The 18,085-nt window shown below is 32.8% G+C and overlaps 1 protein-coding gene across 6 annotated transcripts in view; it reads left to right on the top strand.

Moving 5' to 3' along the window:
- Ift80 (intraflagellar transport 80) overlaps window positions 1-18,085 on the top strand; it is a 125,301-nt gene that overhangs the window by 57,652 nt on the left and 49,564 nt on the right. For 5 of the 6 annotated variants that reach the window (XM_078043578.1, XM_078043580.1, XM_078043577.1 and 2 more), the window contains 2 exons: window positions 6,248-6,427; window positions 17,943-18,061. In XM_078043578.1, the coding sequence (XP_077899704.1) occupies window positions 6,248-6,427; window positions 17,943-18,061 (299 nt within the window). The remainder of the gene's footprint in view (window positions 1-6,247; window positions 6,428-17,942; window positions 18,062-18,085) is intronic. The other variant, XM_078043581.1, reaches the window with a different exon arrangement.

Here is an 18,085-nt window from a genome sequence, read left to right as displayed (position 1 = left end):
CCTAGTGACCTAGTATGCTCCATCTGCTTACAGTTTCCACTTCCTCCCAGTTGTACATTCAAATTATTAATCCATCAAATGGTTTAATCCATCAGTGAGGTTAGAGCCAGTAACTTCCCAAAAGCACCACTTCTGGACATTACTGTCTTAGGAACATTCCAGAAGGGACATACATAAGCTTTTGGGGGACATTCTTGATCCAAACCATAATATTTACCTACAATAAATTGTTAGGGCTCAATGATCTCTTCTTTCAACTCTGCAATTCTGATGCCTTTTTCAGAGACACTGAGCATACTTCTTCTTTTATAAGTATTAGTTTTTTGTGTGTATCTTTGCTTTTTAGTATAAGAGGCAACACTGTATGTGGTCTGCCAGAAATGGGAAAAACTCAAGTAGTGTTGGAGAAATGTGGCTGATCTTATGACTTCAGACTTTACATTTTATTGTAGTTTGTTACAAATAGAAGCAAAAATGGGAATTGGTTATAAGGTACAGGAAAAGATTCTAGATGTCATGGAAAGAATATAACTAATAGGCCCTAGGAACCAAAAAGTAGAGTGCTTATCTTTTGCCTTTTTGTGTATCTACATATCCAGGTCCTTTTTTTTTCTTTCCTTTGGGCTGACCTTTTTTCTCCTTTCAGTTTACATGCTGTAAACTGACATCATAAGTACCTCTCCTGTATTGAAGAGAGCATACTGAGTCAAAAATCTTGGTTCCAATTTTAAATATCTCCAGGGAAGGGATCACTGGCACATCAGATTTGTTTAGGCATGTTGTAGTAGGTTCTATACACAGGATTATGAAGACTTGAATAGGACTCATTGGTGAGGGCCAGGTCTTACTAAATGAAGGAAGAGACAGAAGCAGCCAAATCTATAGGTTGCTATTGTTCAATCATTTTAGTCTAATTTATCCAAAATTTTTAGTTTAATCCTCAGAGATTTTCTTTTACATGAATACATTTCTGACTTTATAATGAAGATATGAGAAAGTTAAAATTACATTTTCATATTTCTATAAAACCAACTTTGCTAAAAACATAAAGTATAAACCATAAAGTAAAGGAACCGTTGCCTTTATGATATGAGTCCATCTTGCCCAGAATTGAGAAACTTAGTTAATAATATAAAGTTAGATTTCTGTTACAAAATTCATTTTTATTCTGTTTAAAATCAACACCTAACATGTAATGAGTATTCTGGAAATGTTATAGAATTTTTGTACAGAGAAAATATATTGTTCTAGTTTTTAAAGAGTTATAATAGCCTAACATTTAGACTATTATTAATGAAATTAATATACTTAGTAAATTTCATGGTTGTTTTTGAGAAGATTAGTTTAAATATTTCTAAATCTCTTGACTTTTAATTCATTTTTATGTATTTTTTTTTATTTTAAAGGTCAGGTTTTGTTAAAATGGTGGTTGAGCTTTTGGAAAGAAGGCTTGCTTTAGGAACACAGGCTTGCTTATTCATTCATTCAGCACATATGTTATTCATTGGCTATTTAGAGAATAACTTCTATGTCTGTTTTCAATAGTACCTCACCCTCTACTTAGAGTACTCAAATGTAAACAGATGATTAAATAACAGTTGTTTAATAGTAAGGGTTATAATTGTTATGAAAAAACAAGAGAAGAAATAGAATAATGATAAATGTTCAGATGTCTTTGTGCTTTGTTTTTATGGAATAAGTTGGTTAAGTAAACTTCTATATGGTTAGTTAAGTTAAAAATAAACAACCTTTTTTTTTTTTAATGACCAGAAATTCTTTCTTTCTTTTTTTTTTTTAAACCAGCATACACAAATTTGAATTTGCTTTTTTATGATACTGGTACCTAAAAATCTGAGTCTGTTTAAAAGCAGAGAATTTTACTTTTTATAAATGTTTTCTTTCTTTTTTTGCTGGTACTAGGGATTGAACCCAGGAGTGCTTAACCACTGAGCTATAGCTCCAAAACCCCTTTTTATTTTATTATTTTGAGAATCTCATTAAGTTGTCTAGGCTATTGTTGAACTTGTGATTCTCCTGTCTTATGTTTTCTATATAGTGTGCATGCGGAAATCATGCAAAAGCTCCTGCAGCATGTACACATGGGAAAATCCACTTATGATTTCTTATACATAGTGTGTTGTTTTTCCTCTGCCTACCATTTGGGGGACAAATGATACAGCTTTTTCTTCTAATATTTTGCTTATATTTTTTTCCTACTCATAGATAACTCATAAACCCAACTCCAATATTCACATTCTGATAAGTTGTTGCCAGGAATACCAATAATGTAAAAAGTTTTAAATCCCTTATTGTGTTTTAGTAAAATATATAATTTCCTTTTATTTTCCTTTCTTTAGTTAAGTTAGCATTCCCTTCTTCATCCTTCCCCCCTTTAGAGTTCTGAGACTCTTTTGTAGATAATGATCTACAAAATTAGGCAATTTCTAATTATTTGCTTTATCATCTGTTAGGGCTATTGATTTGACAATTTAAAATTGTTCCTTGAGGACTCTTTATCAGTATTTTGAGATGTTCATATATTGCTCTCAGAAGGTGTCTGTAATCTAATTTTTCTTATTGTTAGGAAATATTCATAAAAAACAATGACTTTATTTTTCTTTATATAATCTCAATGCTTTTGTATAATTCACAGGGTAGAATATTAAATGTGTATTTTATTTGATATCATAACTCATATTGGTTCTTTTTTTCCTTTTTGAAAGAAACTTGTTTAATAACTTCAAAATATTTTATTTTGGATATCCTTGTTGACCTAGTACCACATTACCAAGACCTGGCTCTTATAGGGTGACAGCATGGTTAAATTATTATTTAGTTTCCTTTTCATAGTGATAGAAAACTTTGAAAACCCAAACCACAAACCTCAAAGTACTCTTAAAAAGTGGTGAAATTATTGTTTCATATGTTTATGCCCTTATCTGAATTTGAGTCTTTAGGAAAAAATGAATAAACTTTAAAAGTCTCAAGTTGATTGCTTTATTTTTCCTAATATAATTTTGTGGTATGCCAAATAATGGGCTCCCAAAGATACCTATACTCTAATCCCTAGAAATTGTAAATATGTATCTTAAATAGTAAAAGGAATTTTGCAGATGTGATTAAGGGCATGGACCTTTAGATGGTAAAACTTATCTGGATTACATGAGTCCTTAAAAGCACACCTTTATTAGCTAGTTAGAGGATGGAGAAGGAGGAGAGATCAAAGTAAGAACAGCTCAATTTGCTGTTACTGGCCTAAAGATCGAGGAAGGGAATCACAAACCAGGGAATGCAGGTGGCCGTTAGAAGGTACAAATGGTCAGTAAGGAAATAGGGACCTCAGGTTCTACATACAGCTGCAACAAAGTGAATTCTGCCAACAATCCACATGATCAAGGAAATCGACCCTGTCCAGAGCCTCCAGAAAGGAAGCCAGCCCTACCAACACCTTAATTTTAGCTCTTGTAGAACTATAAGACAATAAATATGTGCTCCTTTATGCCTCTAGGTCTGTGGTAATTTCTTACAGCAAATAATAGAACATGAATACTTTGTAACTGCAGTTCATGGCCAACCTAAACAATGAGTTATGTCAGTAGAAGGATTTCACTACAGTGAGACACTGTTAACAAATTTCTCTCATTAGCTATTCTTTTGATTTAAGAAATTATAATTTCTTAAAATATAATAGTATCTCGGGAGTAATTTATTATATTGTTCTTTCAGAATAAGTAAGTTGGTAAATTTGGTAAGTAATTTGATTATCTAAGAGTAGATTTTAGATGAAAGAGTAAAAAAGGAAACAGTTTATGGTTAATCTGGGGAGGTGTCCCTTTCTGGGGAAAATTTTGACTAGCTATAGACTACTACTAAGGTTGTGACTATTTGGGTAGATGCCAGTGATATTTGCACACATTCAAAATCCAACTGGTCTGCCTCACAGTTTCTCAAGACTAACCTTCCTTTGTACAAAAATATATTTCTGAGTCTTTCAAAACAGCAATTGATTTATCATGTGTTGCTTAGTGTCTCAATTTTGCCAAGGCGGCTTTGATCCTCCTGTCTCAGCCTCTTACTTTTGATCATCTTACTTTTGCTGTAAGCCTTGTGAACCTGATAACGTAACTCCCAAGTTCCCACACTAAGCTCTCTTCAAATTAACTAATCGAACTCTGTCTCAGAAAATCAGCTAGGTAGTATCCTGGACCCCATTAAAAGCTTCTTCCTCTCTCTCTTCTTACCTGATGGTTGAGCACCTGAGTCCTAAATGGTACCTACCTTTGGTACTGGGAGGTGAGTTTCTTTCTTCTCTCATGGATCTATGAATAATTAACCTTATCTTCCCACATTCCCTCCAACTGTTCCTCCCTGTGCCAAACCTGACTATGCCAAACTTTATTTACATCCTTACTTAAATCACAACAGCACACAAAATCACTTCTGAAGTTTTCTTGTCAAAAAATTGAACCTGAATTTGGTCAAAACTCTTAAATCTAAGTATCAATTTATATGAAATAAAGCTGACAGAAGAACATGTTAAATAGCGCCACGAGAATACAAATGGCAAAATCCAGATGTGGAAAACTTTTTAGAACAAATGATCAAGTTTCTGCAACAGCAAAAATCTGCAAGGCAAGAAATAATGTGGAAAATGGGACTTAGAAGAAAACATATCTAAGAGATTTTTTTTAGCCAATCGCAATGATTGTACCTTATTTGCATTTTGATTTAAACAAACTGAAAAAACATAATTTAAAGTAAATATTTTAAAAATATGAATCTATGGTTTTAAAATACAAGTTAAGTTCTCTTCCATCTATGCTGTAGGAATTGACTAAATTGAAAATGAAAGATTTGGGTAATCCGGCTTCAAAACCTTAAGTGGTATCAATACATCAAGTCTTATTTATCTCTGTCAACCACTTTTAATATTCATATAAAATAGTTATGTGGTAGTATTTCATAATTCTTGTTTGTCAGACATATTATGGGTTAATTTATTTTTATTGCCAGAAGCAGATTATTTTTGTCTTTGAAACTCTCAGTCTTTACTTATTTTCTAAAAAGATATATTGAAATGTATATGTTCTTTTAAAAAAATATATTTGTAATTCCAGAAAAGGAAATTTAATATTTCGTACTGCTGATGAAGCAAAGCTTATAATTTATTCATTACCCCCTTAAGGTAATGTTTAAGCAGCATTTAGGGGTTCAAAAAGAGTGAAAAAGATGAAAAAAAAAATGTTAGTGAGTGGTAAAAGTCATTCACTATTTTATTTTATGTATGAATTTTTTATTAGGAATTTAAAGTTTTGTATTACAGTAGTATAAATTAGTGACTTTTTTCTGTTTTTCATTTCTCTCATATTTGTTTTTGGAGGGAGCCTATAGCTAATAATGAGTGTTTCCTCCCTGCTTTCCTTTGGTACAGGGATAGAAGCACTCTACCACCGAGCCACACCCCCCAATTCCTAATAATGCATATTTCTGCAAAAATAATAATGTAAAACAAAACAAAAAACCCCAAAGCATCAATAACAGAATTCAAGACTTAAATTTGACTCTAGGTTATAAGGAAAGAAAACATGCATGTAAGTTTAGTCAAACAAATTAATCATCCTTTTTGCAAATATGTATGTTGCATCTGAAAAAGGCCTCTAGTACCATCTATCAAATAGTTTTTTTTCCTTGCTGTCTTCTTGTATACATATGCAAGAATCTCTTTTGTCTTAGTTGATGCTTATTGATCTCTAGATTAGTTCTGAGAGGATAGATGTACTTCAACTTTTATGATTTAGAATGTGTATTAGAGATGTTTTAGTGACATTTTGTGTTTAGTTTCAGTTTTTGCTGACATTCTTGAAATACTATAATCAGAAATTTTTAGATGTAGAGACTATAGAGAACTTTAAGATATCTTACTTTGTTTTGTCCTACAGAATCTTTGCGTTTACCCTTTCAGTATTATTACTTGAAAGTAATCATGTGAATGGAAATGGTATGTTTTTACAGTCCTTGAGAGATTTCATGTAATGTTTTATCATGTTTTTCTACTGAATACTTTTAAAATATATGTGTATCTTCTGTTCAGTATACTAGAATTTTATTAAGAAAACATTTCTAATAATTCAAAGATAAAGATACATTCTTTTAAAAAATTATCTTAATATGTTAATGTGATCAGTTTTAAATTTTTACAAACATTTTTGTTTTGTTCAGTCAATTTTTCTTTCTTTTTTCCCTTCAGTGGTCTTATGCTTTAGAAAAACCCAACACTGGCAGCATATTTAATATTGCATGGTCAATTGATGGCACTCAGATTGCTGGAGCCTGCGGAAATGGGCATGTTGTTTTTGCACATGTAGTGGAGCAACGTTGGGAGTGGAAAAATTTTCAAATAACATTAACTAAAAGACGGACTATGCAGGTATGATTATGATCATAGGATGATTGAGCCTGCTTCTTTTCATATTAGTTCACTATATATAATATAGAATTATCTTTGTTATATTTACTCAAAATTTATGAAAATTCAGGCACATTTGAACCATTTTAACTATGCCATTAGTTGGTCACCTTTTTATGATGATAAGAACCTTTCATTGAAAGAGAATCGAAACGGCTGTAGTTACTGTGGTTATAGATTTAGGATAGCTTTGTGGAATTTGAACCGTTTATGAAATATGTGAATTTAATTAAGGAAGAAGCTCTGACACATAGGAATAAGTTAAATTTAACTACTAGAACTGACTCTAAGGCAGGCCTAACTTGCTAGTTACCAGTAGGAATAAATTATTTTATGTATTTATCGTAGGTACTCGGGATTGAACTGAGAGGAACTTTACTACTGGGCTATATCCCTAGTCTTTTTTTTTTTTTTTTTTTAGCTTTTGAGACAGTATCTTTCTAAGTTGCTGAGGCTGATCTCAAACCTGAGGTCCTCTTGCCTTAGTTTCCTGAGTTGCTGGGATTACTGGCTATTCTTATTCATAATTGAATGAATTTAATTAACCTGACTTTTAACAATTGCCTTTTAAGAATTACCTAAGGCAACTCAAAACTGGAAAATGGTGGGAAGTTCTTATTGGGAATTAGGAAGTGTGGGGCAGAAAAAAAATCTTTCCTCATCATTCTTGGTTTCATGGCTGAGGCCCCCATGACAAAGAACATGTTAACAAGAAAAAAGAATTCAAATTTATATAATATACATTTTACATGATATGGGATCCCTCATAAGGAAAATAAGACCAGAATAAAACAGTTAAATTGATATGCTTTCATTGTTAGGTTTGATGAAGAGTGGATAGTTGTAAAGGAATAATATGATAAAGCAAAAGTAGTATACTTAATTGGGAACAAATGGGAAAGCTTAGGAAGGCCTGTTTGTTCAGATTCTTCTCTGAGTCTCTCTGTTTTTAGAGACAAGGGTATTCCTTTCCTCTGGAACGTGAAGGTCTTATAACCTGCTTTTGAGAAGTGTCAGAGTGACCTTTCTCCTCTTTCTGTTTTCTCAGATTTTTTCAGCTTGAGATATTCAATGTGCTATGGTGCCTTGTTTTGGGATTAGTATTTAATTTTAATTGAAATGCTTTATAAGATTGATACCGAGAGTTTGGAATGTGTCAAAGGGTGATTATCTACTCTGTTGTGAGCTTCTTACAGTAAGACATATGTACTATATTTCTCTCAGTTTTGTCTTTGTCTAGGGGTTCCACTAGCCTAGGCTTGCATATAAAAAGTGCTCAACAAATATATTATAATTAGTTGAAAAAAGGTGTTGGGAAGAGGCCAAAGACAATTTGCTAGTGCAAATCTTCTGCCAAAGAAAAGGAGATTCTTCTTCCTATTATATATATCATATATGTTTATCTTCAGTATTTATAATTCATATAGTAATTGCTATAAAAATTTGGAAACATGTAGTTTGTAATTTCATAATCAGTTCTGTTTAAATATTTTATTTTCCCCAATCTCCGGATTTTTAAAATTTGGATATGTTCACAAGATTTATAATAATTAGGTTAATTATAATTTTTCTATGGTCTGTTTACTTATTTTAAATTTTAAAAAATTTTATTTGAAGAATTTAAACCATACACAGAGTAGTGGTACAAATCTCTATATATTCATTACCTAGCTCCAGTAATCAATCACATCCATATCAACACTCATTTCTTCATTTATTTTCAAGTAAATTCAGACATCATATTTCATCTGAAAAGTTCAATTATACAGCTAATATATAAGGACTCTTTAACATAACCAAAGTAGCATTTTCATACTTTAAAAATAATTCCTGGAACTAAGGATGTACCTCAGTTGGCACAGTGCTTGCCTCACATACATAAGGCCCTAGGTTTGATCCCCGGCACCACACACACGCACATACACACACTCACACAAAATTCCCAATATTATCAAATATCCATGAAGTGTTCAAATTTTTAGTTGTCTCTTACCTGTTGCAGTTTTGTTCTTATTATTGTTTTGTTCCAGTACCAGGTTCAAAATCCAGGGTTTTGCACATGCTACATTAGCCCCTGCAAGATATATGGTTTAATATGCTCCTCAGTCTTTAACTTTTTCTTTTTCTTTTTTTTTTAAAGAGAAAGTGAGAGAGAGGAGAGAGAGAGAGAGAGAGAGAGAGAGAGAGAGAGAGAGAGAGAGAGAGAATTTTTAATATTTATTTTTTAGTTCTCAGCGGACACAACATCTTTGTTGGTATGTGGTGCTGAGGATCGAACCCAGGCCACACGCATGTCAGGCTACCCCTTGAGCCACATCCCTAGCCCCATCTTTAACTTTTTCTACAAATAGTTGGATCTAGATGATGATGTAAATTTATATTTCAGTTATTTAACTTGAGAATCAAAACATTATATGTGGTAGTGGACCTGTGACAAAGAATACATTGTGAATTCTAATTAACTGATTTGGAATGTAATTATTATATTTATACAGTACATGGGAACAAAATAAGGACTAGTCTTAATTACAAAAATGCCCTAAGATGAATATATCTAGAAAGAGGAGTTTTCTTTCAAAACAAAAAGGAATCATCGTAGTAATAGAGGATTTTTATCTGAGGTAAGATGAATCATGAAGTTTTTAAATGGCTTATTTAATTCAAATTATCTTGGACCTAATATTTGTAAGTAATTTTTCAAAGTTTTATAACCAGAAACTTTATTTTAAAAGGGAAATGTATGCTTTCAGTGGTTTTTAAACATTTGGTTGCATTTTAACTAAATTGGACCTACACAGTGTTTTTACACAGAACATTTTCCTTTACTCATTCAATAGAGGTTTATTGAGTGATACCTACTTGCCAGGCATTAAGCTAACCAATAAGGAATATAGTCATGAATAGAACAAATTTTGTCCCTCTTCTCATGGACCTCCTAGGTTGATATCTTGAAAATCTCTTTCCCCTCCATAAATTCAACTCAAATTAACCTAATGTGAGAAGGGAAGGAAAAAAACAACTGGCTTATGCAAAGTCAAGTCACAGTCTGACTTGAGGCATTGGTTCAGGTTTAAATTAGGTGTAAATAACTTTATCACTTTGTCTCTCCTTTTCTCTGTAATTGGCTTCTTTTTCAGAAAGGCTTTCTCCATTTTGTGACTTTGGTAGCTCTAGGTGTACATTCTATTAACTGCAAGTCCAGCAGAAAGTACTTCTCTTCTTAGTAATTCCATCTGAAGTCTCAGCGTTTTAGTCTCATGTGCTAAGTCTGGGTTTAATGTATTTGATTAAGGGAGACGGGGAAGATGAGTCAACTCATCTGAGCTACTTATTTATTCACTGAGATTAGTGGAATTGTTCCTCAAAGGACAATCAAGGCATATTTATCAGAAAAGATATGATTTGATTTTGGGCAGACAAAATAGATATCCACTTATTTCTTTCCTTTGATTGTTTAGCAGCCGTACTGTATTATTTATTTATTGTTACCTGTGGCTTGAAACAGCAACATTTATTATCTCTCAGTTTTTGTTAGTCAAGAATCCAGGCTTGCTTTAGCTAGCTTCTCTGGCTCAAAAATCTCTTAAGGCTGCAATAACGGTGGAAGGTAGGGCTAAAGGCTCAAAGAGGGAAAATTTGCTTTCAAGCTCATTGACACTATTATTGGTAGGATTCAGTTCAGCAGTGTCTTTTGGACCAAGGGTTTCAGATTTCTCTTAGTTCCTTATAGTGTGTTTTTTCCGTAGGGTATTTTGCAACTTGGTAGTTTACTTTATCAGAGCAAGTAAGTGTGAAGAGCCAGACAGCAAGCATTAAGACATTAAGTCGTAATTTTTATAAGGTTATATTTGCCATATTCTTTTTAATACAAGCAAACTCTTAGGTCCACCTCATACCCAAGTGGAGAGATTTACACAGGATACAATTATCACAAGGTGAAGATTGTTGGGAGCCATGTTACCACATACACATACCTTCATCCATATAATTCAGAAATATATTACTTACCTAATGCAACTATTACACATATGATTTTAAAACAAACTCATATCACCTCCTAAAAAGAAGATAATTTAGACTCATCCAGTTATTGCATCCAGCATCAATTCTTTGGTCTGGAAAACTGTAAATATATTTTAACTTTTCTCCTCCCTCCTCCTTCTCCTCATATTCTCATTTTACAATGATTAAACAGTTTGGAAAAGAAAAAGGAAAACAACACACAGTGATGACCAAGCCCCTAACTCAAAACCAGCTTGATGGGAATATCCTGAAAACTTTTTGTTAGCAATAGAGTTAGTTGCTTGGTCAATTTGGTCAGTGTGCCTTCCTGGGAAGATCTCCTTGGACATTTTGGAGTACACCCTTTGTAGGGGCTGTACTTTTCAGAAGCCTACTTTCTTTTGTTGTGAGGTGGGGTCCCTGGATTTCCATAGGGACTGAACAATCACAGCTTTTCACTTGTAGGGTGTAAAATTTTACAGTATTCTCAGAAGCTTAGTAGGATTTTGGTTGACCTGTGTTTTATTAACTCAGAAACCAGAGATCTTATTCTTTTTTGTTATTGTTCTTTTTAGATATACATGACAGTAGAGTGTATTTTGACATATTATACATACATGGAGTATAACCTCCCATTCTTGTGGTTGTACATGATATAGAGTTACACTAGTTGTGTATCCACATGTGAACATAGGAAAGTTATATCCAATTTATTCTACTTTCTGTACTATTCCCATTCCCACTTCCCTTCATTACCCTTTGTCTAATTCATTAAACTTCTGTTCTTTCCTCACCCAATTGTATGTTAACATCTGCATATCAGAGAGAACATTCAGCCTTTGGTTTTTTTGGGATTGGCTTATTTCACTTAGCATGATAGTCTTCAGATCCTTTACCAACAAATGACATAATTTCATTCTTCTTTATGACTGAATAACATCCATTGTATATATATACCACATTTTCTTTATCCACTTATCTATTGAAGGACACCTAGGTTAGTTCTGTTAGCTTAGCTATTGTGAATTGAGCTGTTATAAAATTGATGTGGCTGTGTCACTATAGTATGCTGATTTTAAGTTCTTTGGGTATATATGGAGGAATGGATAACTGGATCAAATGATGGTTCCATTCCAAGTTTTCTGAATAATCTCCATACTATTTTCCAGAGTGGTTGCACCAATTTGCAGCCCCACAAGCAATGTATGAGTGTATCTTTCTCCCCACATCCTCACCATCATGTTAAGTTTTGATTATTAAATGTAGACCTCGACCTGGCAGTTGCTGTTTCCCAGTAATAGGATTCATTGCCCTTCCTCTCTCCCTCGAGCTCAGCTTTTGTGGATACCATATTCTGGAATAAGACGGTTTCTTAATCTGCTCCTTAGCTCCAGGATGCATCCTAGTAGATAATTCTTTCCAAAAGACTTAGTTGATGATTTTGTTAGGATGAAGTGCCTAAAGTGGAAACGGTGCTGAGAGAGAGGATGAGGTGTTTCTAGTATCTAGTATCTCTTTGTTTCTTTGTTGTCCTTCTGACTTTAGCATGGGGTATAGATTTGGCTTTGTAAAACAAAAAAAAAAAATGTAGTTGTAGATGGACAGTATGCCTTTATTTTATTTGTGTATTTTATGTAGTGCTGGGGATCTAACCCAGTACCTCACACATGCAAGGCAAGAGCTTTGCCACTGAGCTACAGCCCCAGCCCTAGATTTGGCTTTTAATAGTTGCCAAAGTTCAAGATTATCTGACTCTTAGTCACTTTATGTCTTGTAAAGGTAAATTCTAATAATAGTGATTTTAGGATTAAATGAGATAATGTATATAAAACAAAAATAAGTGATAGCTATTGCTCTCATTATAGCTATGTATAGAATTAAGTGAGTGTTTAGGAAATGTAAAACAAAATTTTTGAACTGGTCAATCTGAGGGTTCTATGAATAATTAATAATTAATTAATCCGAGGGCTGACTAGAATTAAAAAGAATAGTGGGTACATTTTAAAATTCAGCACAGACATATTTAATGTGAGAGTCACCAGAGTTTTACAACTATAACAGCATTTACCAGAATGTCTTTAGTTGTAAGACTCTGGTGAATCTCACAGCTCACTGGGATGTTTTATTAAAGTTTGGTTCTGTTGTGCCAAATACACACAGAAAAAAGTCATTCTCCCTAGAAAAACTTCAGGCAAATATGAATTCTAAGCAATCTGTAATTTGAGGCCTGTACAATTGGAATTTAAATATCATATTTTCTTAAAGGTGTATTAAGTCAGCTTGCAGAATCAGAATGTGTAATAGTAAGCAGAACAAATGACCTGGTTTTCTTAATAAATAAATTGTAAATTTAAACAAGAGGTATGTATTTGAAGGAGGAATTGTTTCAGAATTAAATAGACTTAAGAAACAAATTAACTAAATGCAGTGTGGTACTTTGTTTTCTTTATTTTTTAATTAATTAATTATTTGTTATTTATATATAACAGCGGAATGCATTACAATTCTTATTATATATAGATAGCTCAATTTTTCATATTTCTGGTTGTATACATAGTATACTCACACCAATTTGTGTCTATACCTGTACTTTGGATAATAATGATCATCACATTCAACCATCATTAATTACTCCTTGTCCCCTCCCTTTCCCTCCCACCCCTCTGCCCTATCTAGAGTTCATCTATTCCTCCCATGCTCTCTCTCCCTATTGGCACTTTGTTTTCTATACAAATAGACCGACTATATATTTGGAAAAGAACTGGAGAAATGTGATCTCCTACTATAGAAAGACATTAGGAAACAACTGGATATATTGTTTTGCATTAGAGAAACTAGCATATAATTTAGCTTTAAAACTTTTACATCATGTTTCTAGGAGAAGATGCTATTTTGGAAATTTAAAAATGTCTTTGGGAGCTCAGTCAGACTTCTGGTGAAGATAGTGTTATAAGTTCACTGAAATCATGTTCATGTTATTGTTTTAATTAAAAGTAGCCTTAGTACTGGGACCAGTGCTTCTCCTACAGCCTTCTCAAGAATGCTTTCTTTTATATGCCACATAACTGGGTCTAGAAGTAGGATAGGTATCTTATTCCACAGCACTGATCTAAACCATTACAATCTCCTATTCTTTAAAACATTTCATTTCCTTAGAAACATTTCTTATCAGAGTAGTTTTCTCTTTGCAGTCATTTCCCCCTACTTGTAGAAGAAGTAAACAAAGATATTAGTCTTTTTCTTCTTGACTGGCTTCTTTTTTAAAGACTTTAAAAAATGTCTGAAAGATAAGAACTATTCTCATTTAAATATAACTGTAGTGACCCTGTACATTTTCCCAATGGTTTCCTAATATCCTTCCATAATAGCAGAATAGCAGATCAGTTATTTTTGAAATATATTTTTATAGTTGTTCTATTTACATCAGAAACAGTCCCACATTGCATTTAGTTAATATGTCTCTGAGGTCATTTTTAAGTCTGAAACATTTCCTCCTTCATATGTATAAATATATAAATATTAATATGAAATTTATAATTTATTAAACCAGGTCATTTGTTCTTTTGATCGTATTGTATTCTACATTTACCTGATTGTATCTTAATGATATATTTATATATAACATGTTCATTTAGTTCTCTGTATTTCCTATAGACTGGTTGTTAGATTTAGTGCCTTGATAAGATTTTAGAGTCTTAAGAAATTTAAAGAATAGTTTGTATATTATACTGTTCATTTCCTATTACATCACATCAGCGGGCACATATGTTTGCTTGTCTTTATTCTAGTAATGTTTTGATTGGTGTGTTCAGGTATTATAAGCCTGATTCATCTGTCATATAGTTTCCTATTAGGCATCTTACCTTAATGTTTTTAGCAGCCATTGATGACAGTTGCCTAGATTAATCTAATAATTTCTTTTGCGTTTATCATCTAGAATTCTTATACCTCATCAACTATTTGATTTCTATGAAGTGAGAAAAGCTGAATTATTTTCCTTTATTTACCAGCTTTCCAATGATGGGTTGTTTTCCTAGCATGCCAAATTAGTTTCTTTTCCTTTTTTCTTTCTTCCCTTTCTTCTTCATCCTCCTCTTCTTCTTCTTCTTCTTCTTTTTTTTTTTTTTAGTACTGGAACCCAGAGGCACTCTACCACTGAGTTACACCTCTAGCCCTTTTTATTTTATTTTACTTTTTTAGTTGTGTAACAATAATTTATTTTCCCCCTTTTAATTGGTGCATTATAATTATGCATAATAGTAGGATTTGTTATAATATATTCATACATGATCAAAATAAAAAGTATAATTTGATCAATTTCATTCTCTAGTACTTCCCCTTTTCTTTGCCTCCCTCCTACTGATCCCCTCTTCTATTCTACTGTTCTTCTGTTTTTCTTTTTCCTTTAATTTGTTCTAATTAGTTCTATATGACAGTAGAATGTATTTTGACACATTGTACACATAATGGAGTACAACTTCTCATTCCTCTGGCTGTACATGGTGCAGAGTCATACCAGCAATGTAATCATACATGTAATGTATATAGGGTAATAATGCCTGTCTCATTCTATCATTCTTCCCATCCCCGTAGTCCCACCCTTCCTCTCACTCCCCTCTGCACAATATAGATACTCCATGCCTAATAGAGAAAAAAGTAGGCCCAAATCTTCATCATGTCGGATTAGGCTCGACTTCCTTAGCAAGACTCCTTAAACACAAGAAATAAAATCAAGAATTAATAGATGAGATGGACTGAAACTGAAAAACTTCTCAGCAAAAGAAATAATCAATGAGGTGAAGTGAGAGCCTCCATTTTGGGACCAAATTTTTGCCACATATTCATCATATAGAGTACTAATCTCCAGGATATATAAAGAACTCAAAAAACTTAACACCAAAAAAACAAACAACCCAATCAATAAATGGGCTAAGGAGCTAAACTGACACTTCTCAGGGGCAATAGTATTTCCTCTGCTTGAATCCCGAGTTAGGGAGTAAGAAGGAATGCAGCCCCTATCCAGTCTGTTATCTTGGATCTGACCCCCTTTTTATTTTTTATTTTGAGACAGAGTCTCACTAAATTGCCTAAACAGGCTTGGAACTTTTGATGTTCTTTCAGGAGCCACCTGAGTTTCTGAGATTGCCGGCATGCACTGTGTCTGGTTCCAGTGAATTTATTTTGCGTTTTTATCTTTGTAACTTGGAGATGTCAACATTTTTGGTGTATTTCAGCCATTGCAGTTGTAATTCTTTTTAATGATCAAATTGTTCTATCTTTGGCCAATTGGCTCCTATGTTCTTTTGACATTATTTCAGTAGTTTCCTTGCTTTCTTATGTGACAGTATATTCTAGGCTTATTCTGTGCATTTCCTATCAGACTTGAAATCAGCCATTTTTCCAGGAAGCACTATCTTCTGTTAGAGGGAAATGTTACCTTTTTTAAAAAATATTTATTTTTTAGATTTAGTTGGACACAATATCTTTATTTTTTTTTTATGTGGTGCTGAGAATCCAACCCAGTGCCTCATGCATGCCAGGTGGGCGCGCTACTACTTGAGTCATATCCCCAGCCCCATTGTTACCTTTTTTTAAAAAGAAGTACAATTTACTGAAGAGGGAACCCCATAGCAGGTTTTTCCCTAGGGAAATCTTTTTATAGACCATAGTTGGGTGCTGTATGGGCTCATTTGTACTGATTTGATCAAACTTTTAGACAAAATGTTTTTGTTTCTGATAGATAAAAATATATCATGAATATGTACTAAGGTTCGTAATTTGTGTTTAAAGAAGTTTTACTCTTCGTTTGTTCTTGGCAATTGTTTTCTCTTACAAGAAAATTTTTGTTCCTAAACACATTAATGGTGCCATGTATGTTTTAAAATATAGTTTTGAAATAAAAAATGTAGATTTATTCTAATAATTTGTTATTGAATACTATTTAGTATTTCTTGTTTTTTTTTCAAATACAGGCAAATCCATGTAACTTCATGTTCTTCCCTTAGATAAAACATATCATACTATATATATTGTTCTGCACCTTACATTTTTACTCTGTGTCCCATAGATCACTCCGTATAACTGCCTCATTGCATCGTACTGCTATATATTATTTGTGAATGTGCTGTAGTTTATTCAACCTGTTGATAAACATTTGGGCATTTGCAGCCATTTGATATTGCAAATAGAGCTATAGTAAATAGCCTATATGTATGTTATTTCATAGTTTTGTTTATCTTTGTGATAGGATTCTAGAGTATAAGCTTTATTTTGCTTTCTCTTGTCATGGTGATGGTATATTGATAGGGATGGGAGTTGGGGAACAGATCATTAAAAAATGAAATATACTTGTCTTAGTCTGCTCAGGCTGCTATAATAAAACCACATTAGGGGTAGCTTATAAACAACAACAAAAACATTTTTCACAGTTCTAGAGGCTGGAAAGTCCAAGATCATGGTGCAAATTTGATGTCTAAAGAGGGCCCACTTTCTGACTTATAAATAGTGCCTTCTTGTCCTCACTTGGGAGTGGCAAGGTAGTTCTGTGGACCTCTTTTAGAAGGGCATGAAGTAATTTGAAGAAGTACTTATAGGAAGTTTTACTTTATCCTCTTATCTTTCTTTTCATATCATTTCATTGCTTATTAATACCTGATACATTATTTTTAGAAAAAAATAACATTTTGAGGAGAATTGTAGGTACAATTACATTATTTTTCTCTTTCTTTTTTTAAACCTCTTATTATACTGTCTTACCCATTCTGATATTGACCAGATAACTTGGTAAGTTTAACTCACTCAACATTTTTATTGATTTGTTGTGGTTGGTCCATTACCTTCAAGATTTTAGGCAATATTACCAAATGTTAAAATCCTTACAAACTAGAATGTTATAAACCTTATAACAGTCTTAATTATAATAAGCAAATCTTCTTGTTAATTGGTCCTTAGCCTTCTTATATATTATCTCTGTGTTTTCGCATCCCCCACTCTGCCACTTGGTTTCTTTACTAATAACTCCTACTCCACTTTTGATTTTTAAAGCAATTTTATCTCCTGTTGTAAAACCTAATTTAAAAGTAAAATCTAATCTAAAAAGAGATATTCTCATTGTTTTTGGCAGAAATCATGTAGTCTTTTTCCAACTTATCTGTGCCATCTTCATTTAACTATATCTCAGTGTTGGAACATTTTTCACTTTTATCACTCCATTGCTATAGCATTCAGTGAGGCTTGCAGGTTAAAATTTTTTTTCTTTTCTGTTTACTTTTAAGAGATTATCTATATTTGTACTTTGTTGGTTTTTATACCCACGTGTTTAATATCTTATTCCTAGTTGAAATCTTCTTTTTATGAGATTAGGTAATCAAGAGTGCATTGAATTTTTTGTGTGTTTCAAAATCTTGCTAACATTCAATTGAAATTTTGATGTGTTGTAATGTTGCTTGTTGGTATTTCATTTTTTTTTGTTTAGGTTCGCAATGTTCTTAATGATGCAGTGGATTTGCTGGAATTCCGCGATAGAGTCATTAAAGCATCTTTGAACTATGCACACTTAGTTGTTTCAACGTCTCTTCAATGTTATGTGTTCTCGTAAGCATCTTGCATTTCTTAAAA

This window comes from Ictidomys tridecemlineatus, chromosome 3 (genome assembly GCF_052094955.1).
Source record: "Ictidomys tridecemlineatus isolate mIctTri1 chromosome 3, mIctTri1.hap1, whole genome shotgun sequence".
NCBI classification, from domain to species: Eukaryota; Metazoa; Chordata; class Mammalia; order Rodentia; family Sciuridae; genus Ictidomys; species Ictidomys tridecemlineatus.
Note: the sequence above shows the minus strand (reverse complement) of the source record. Positions and strands in the feature narration are given on the sequence as shown.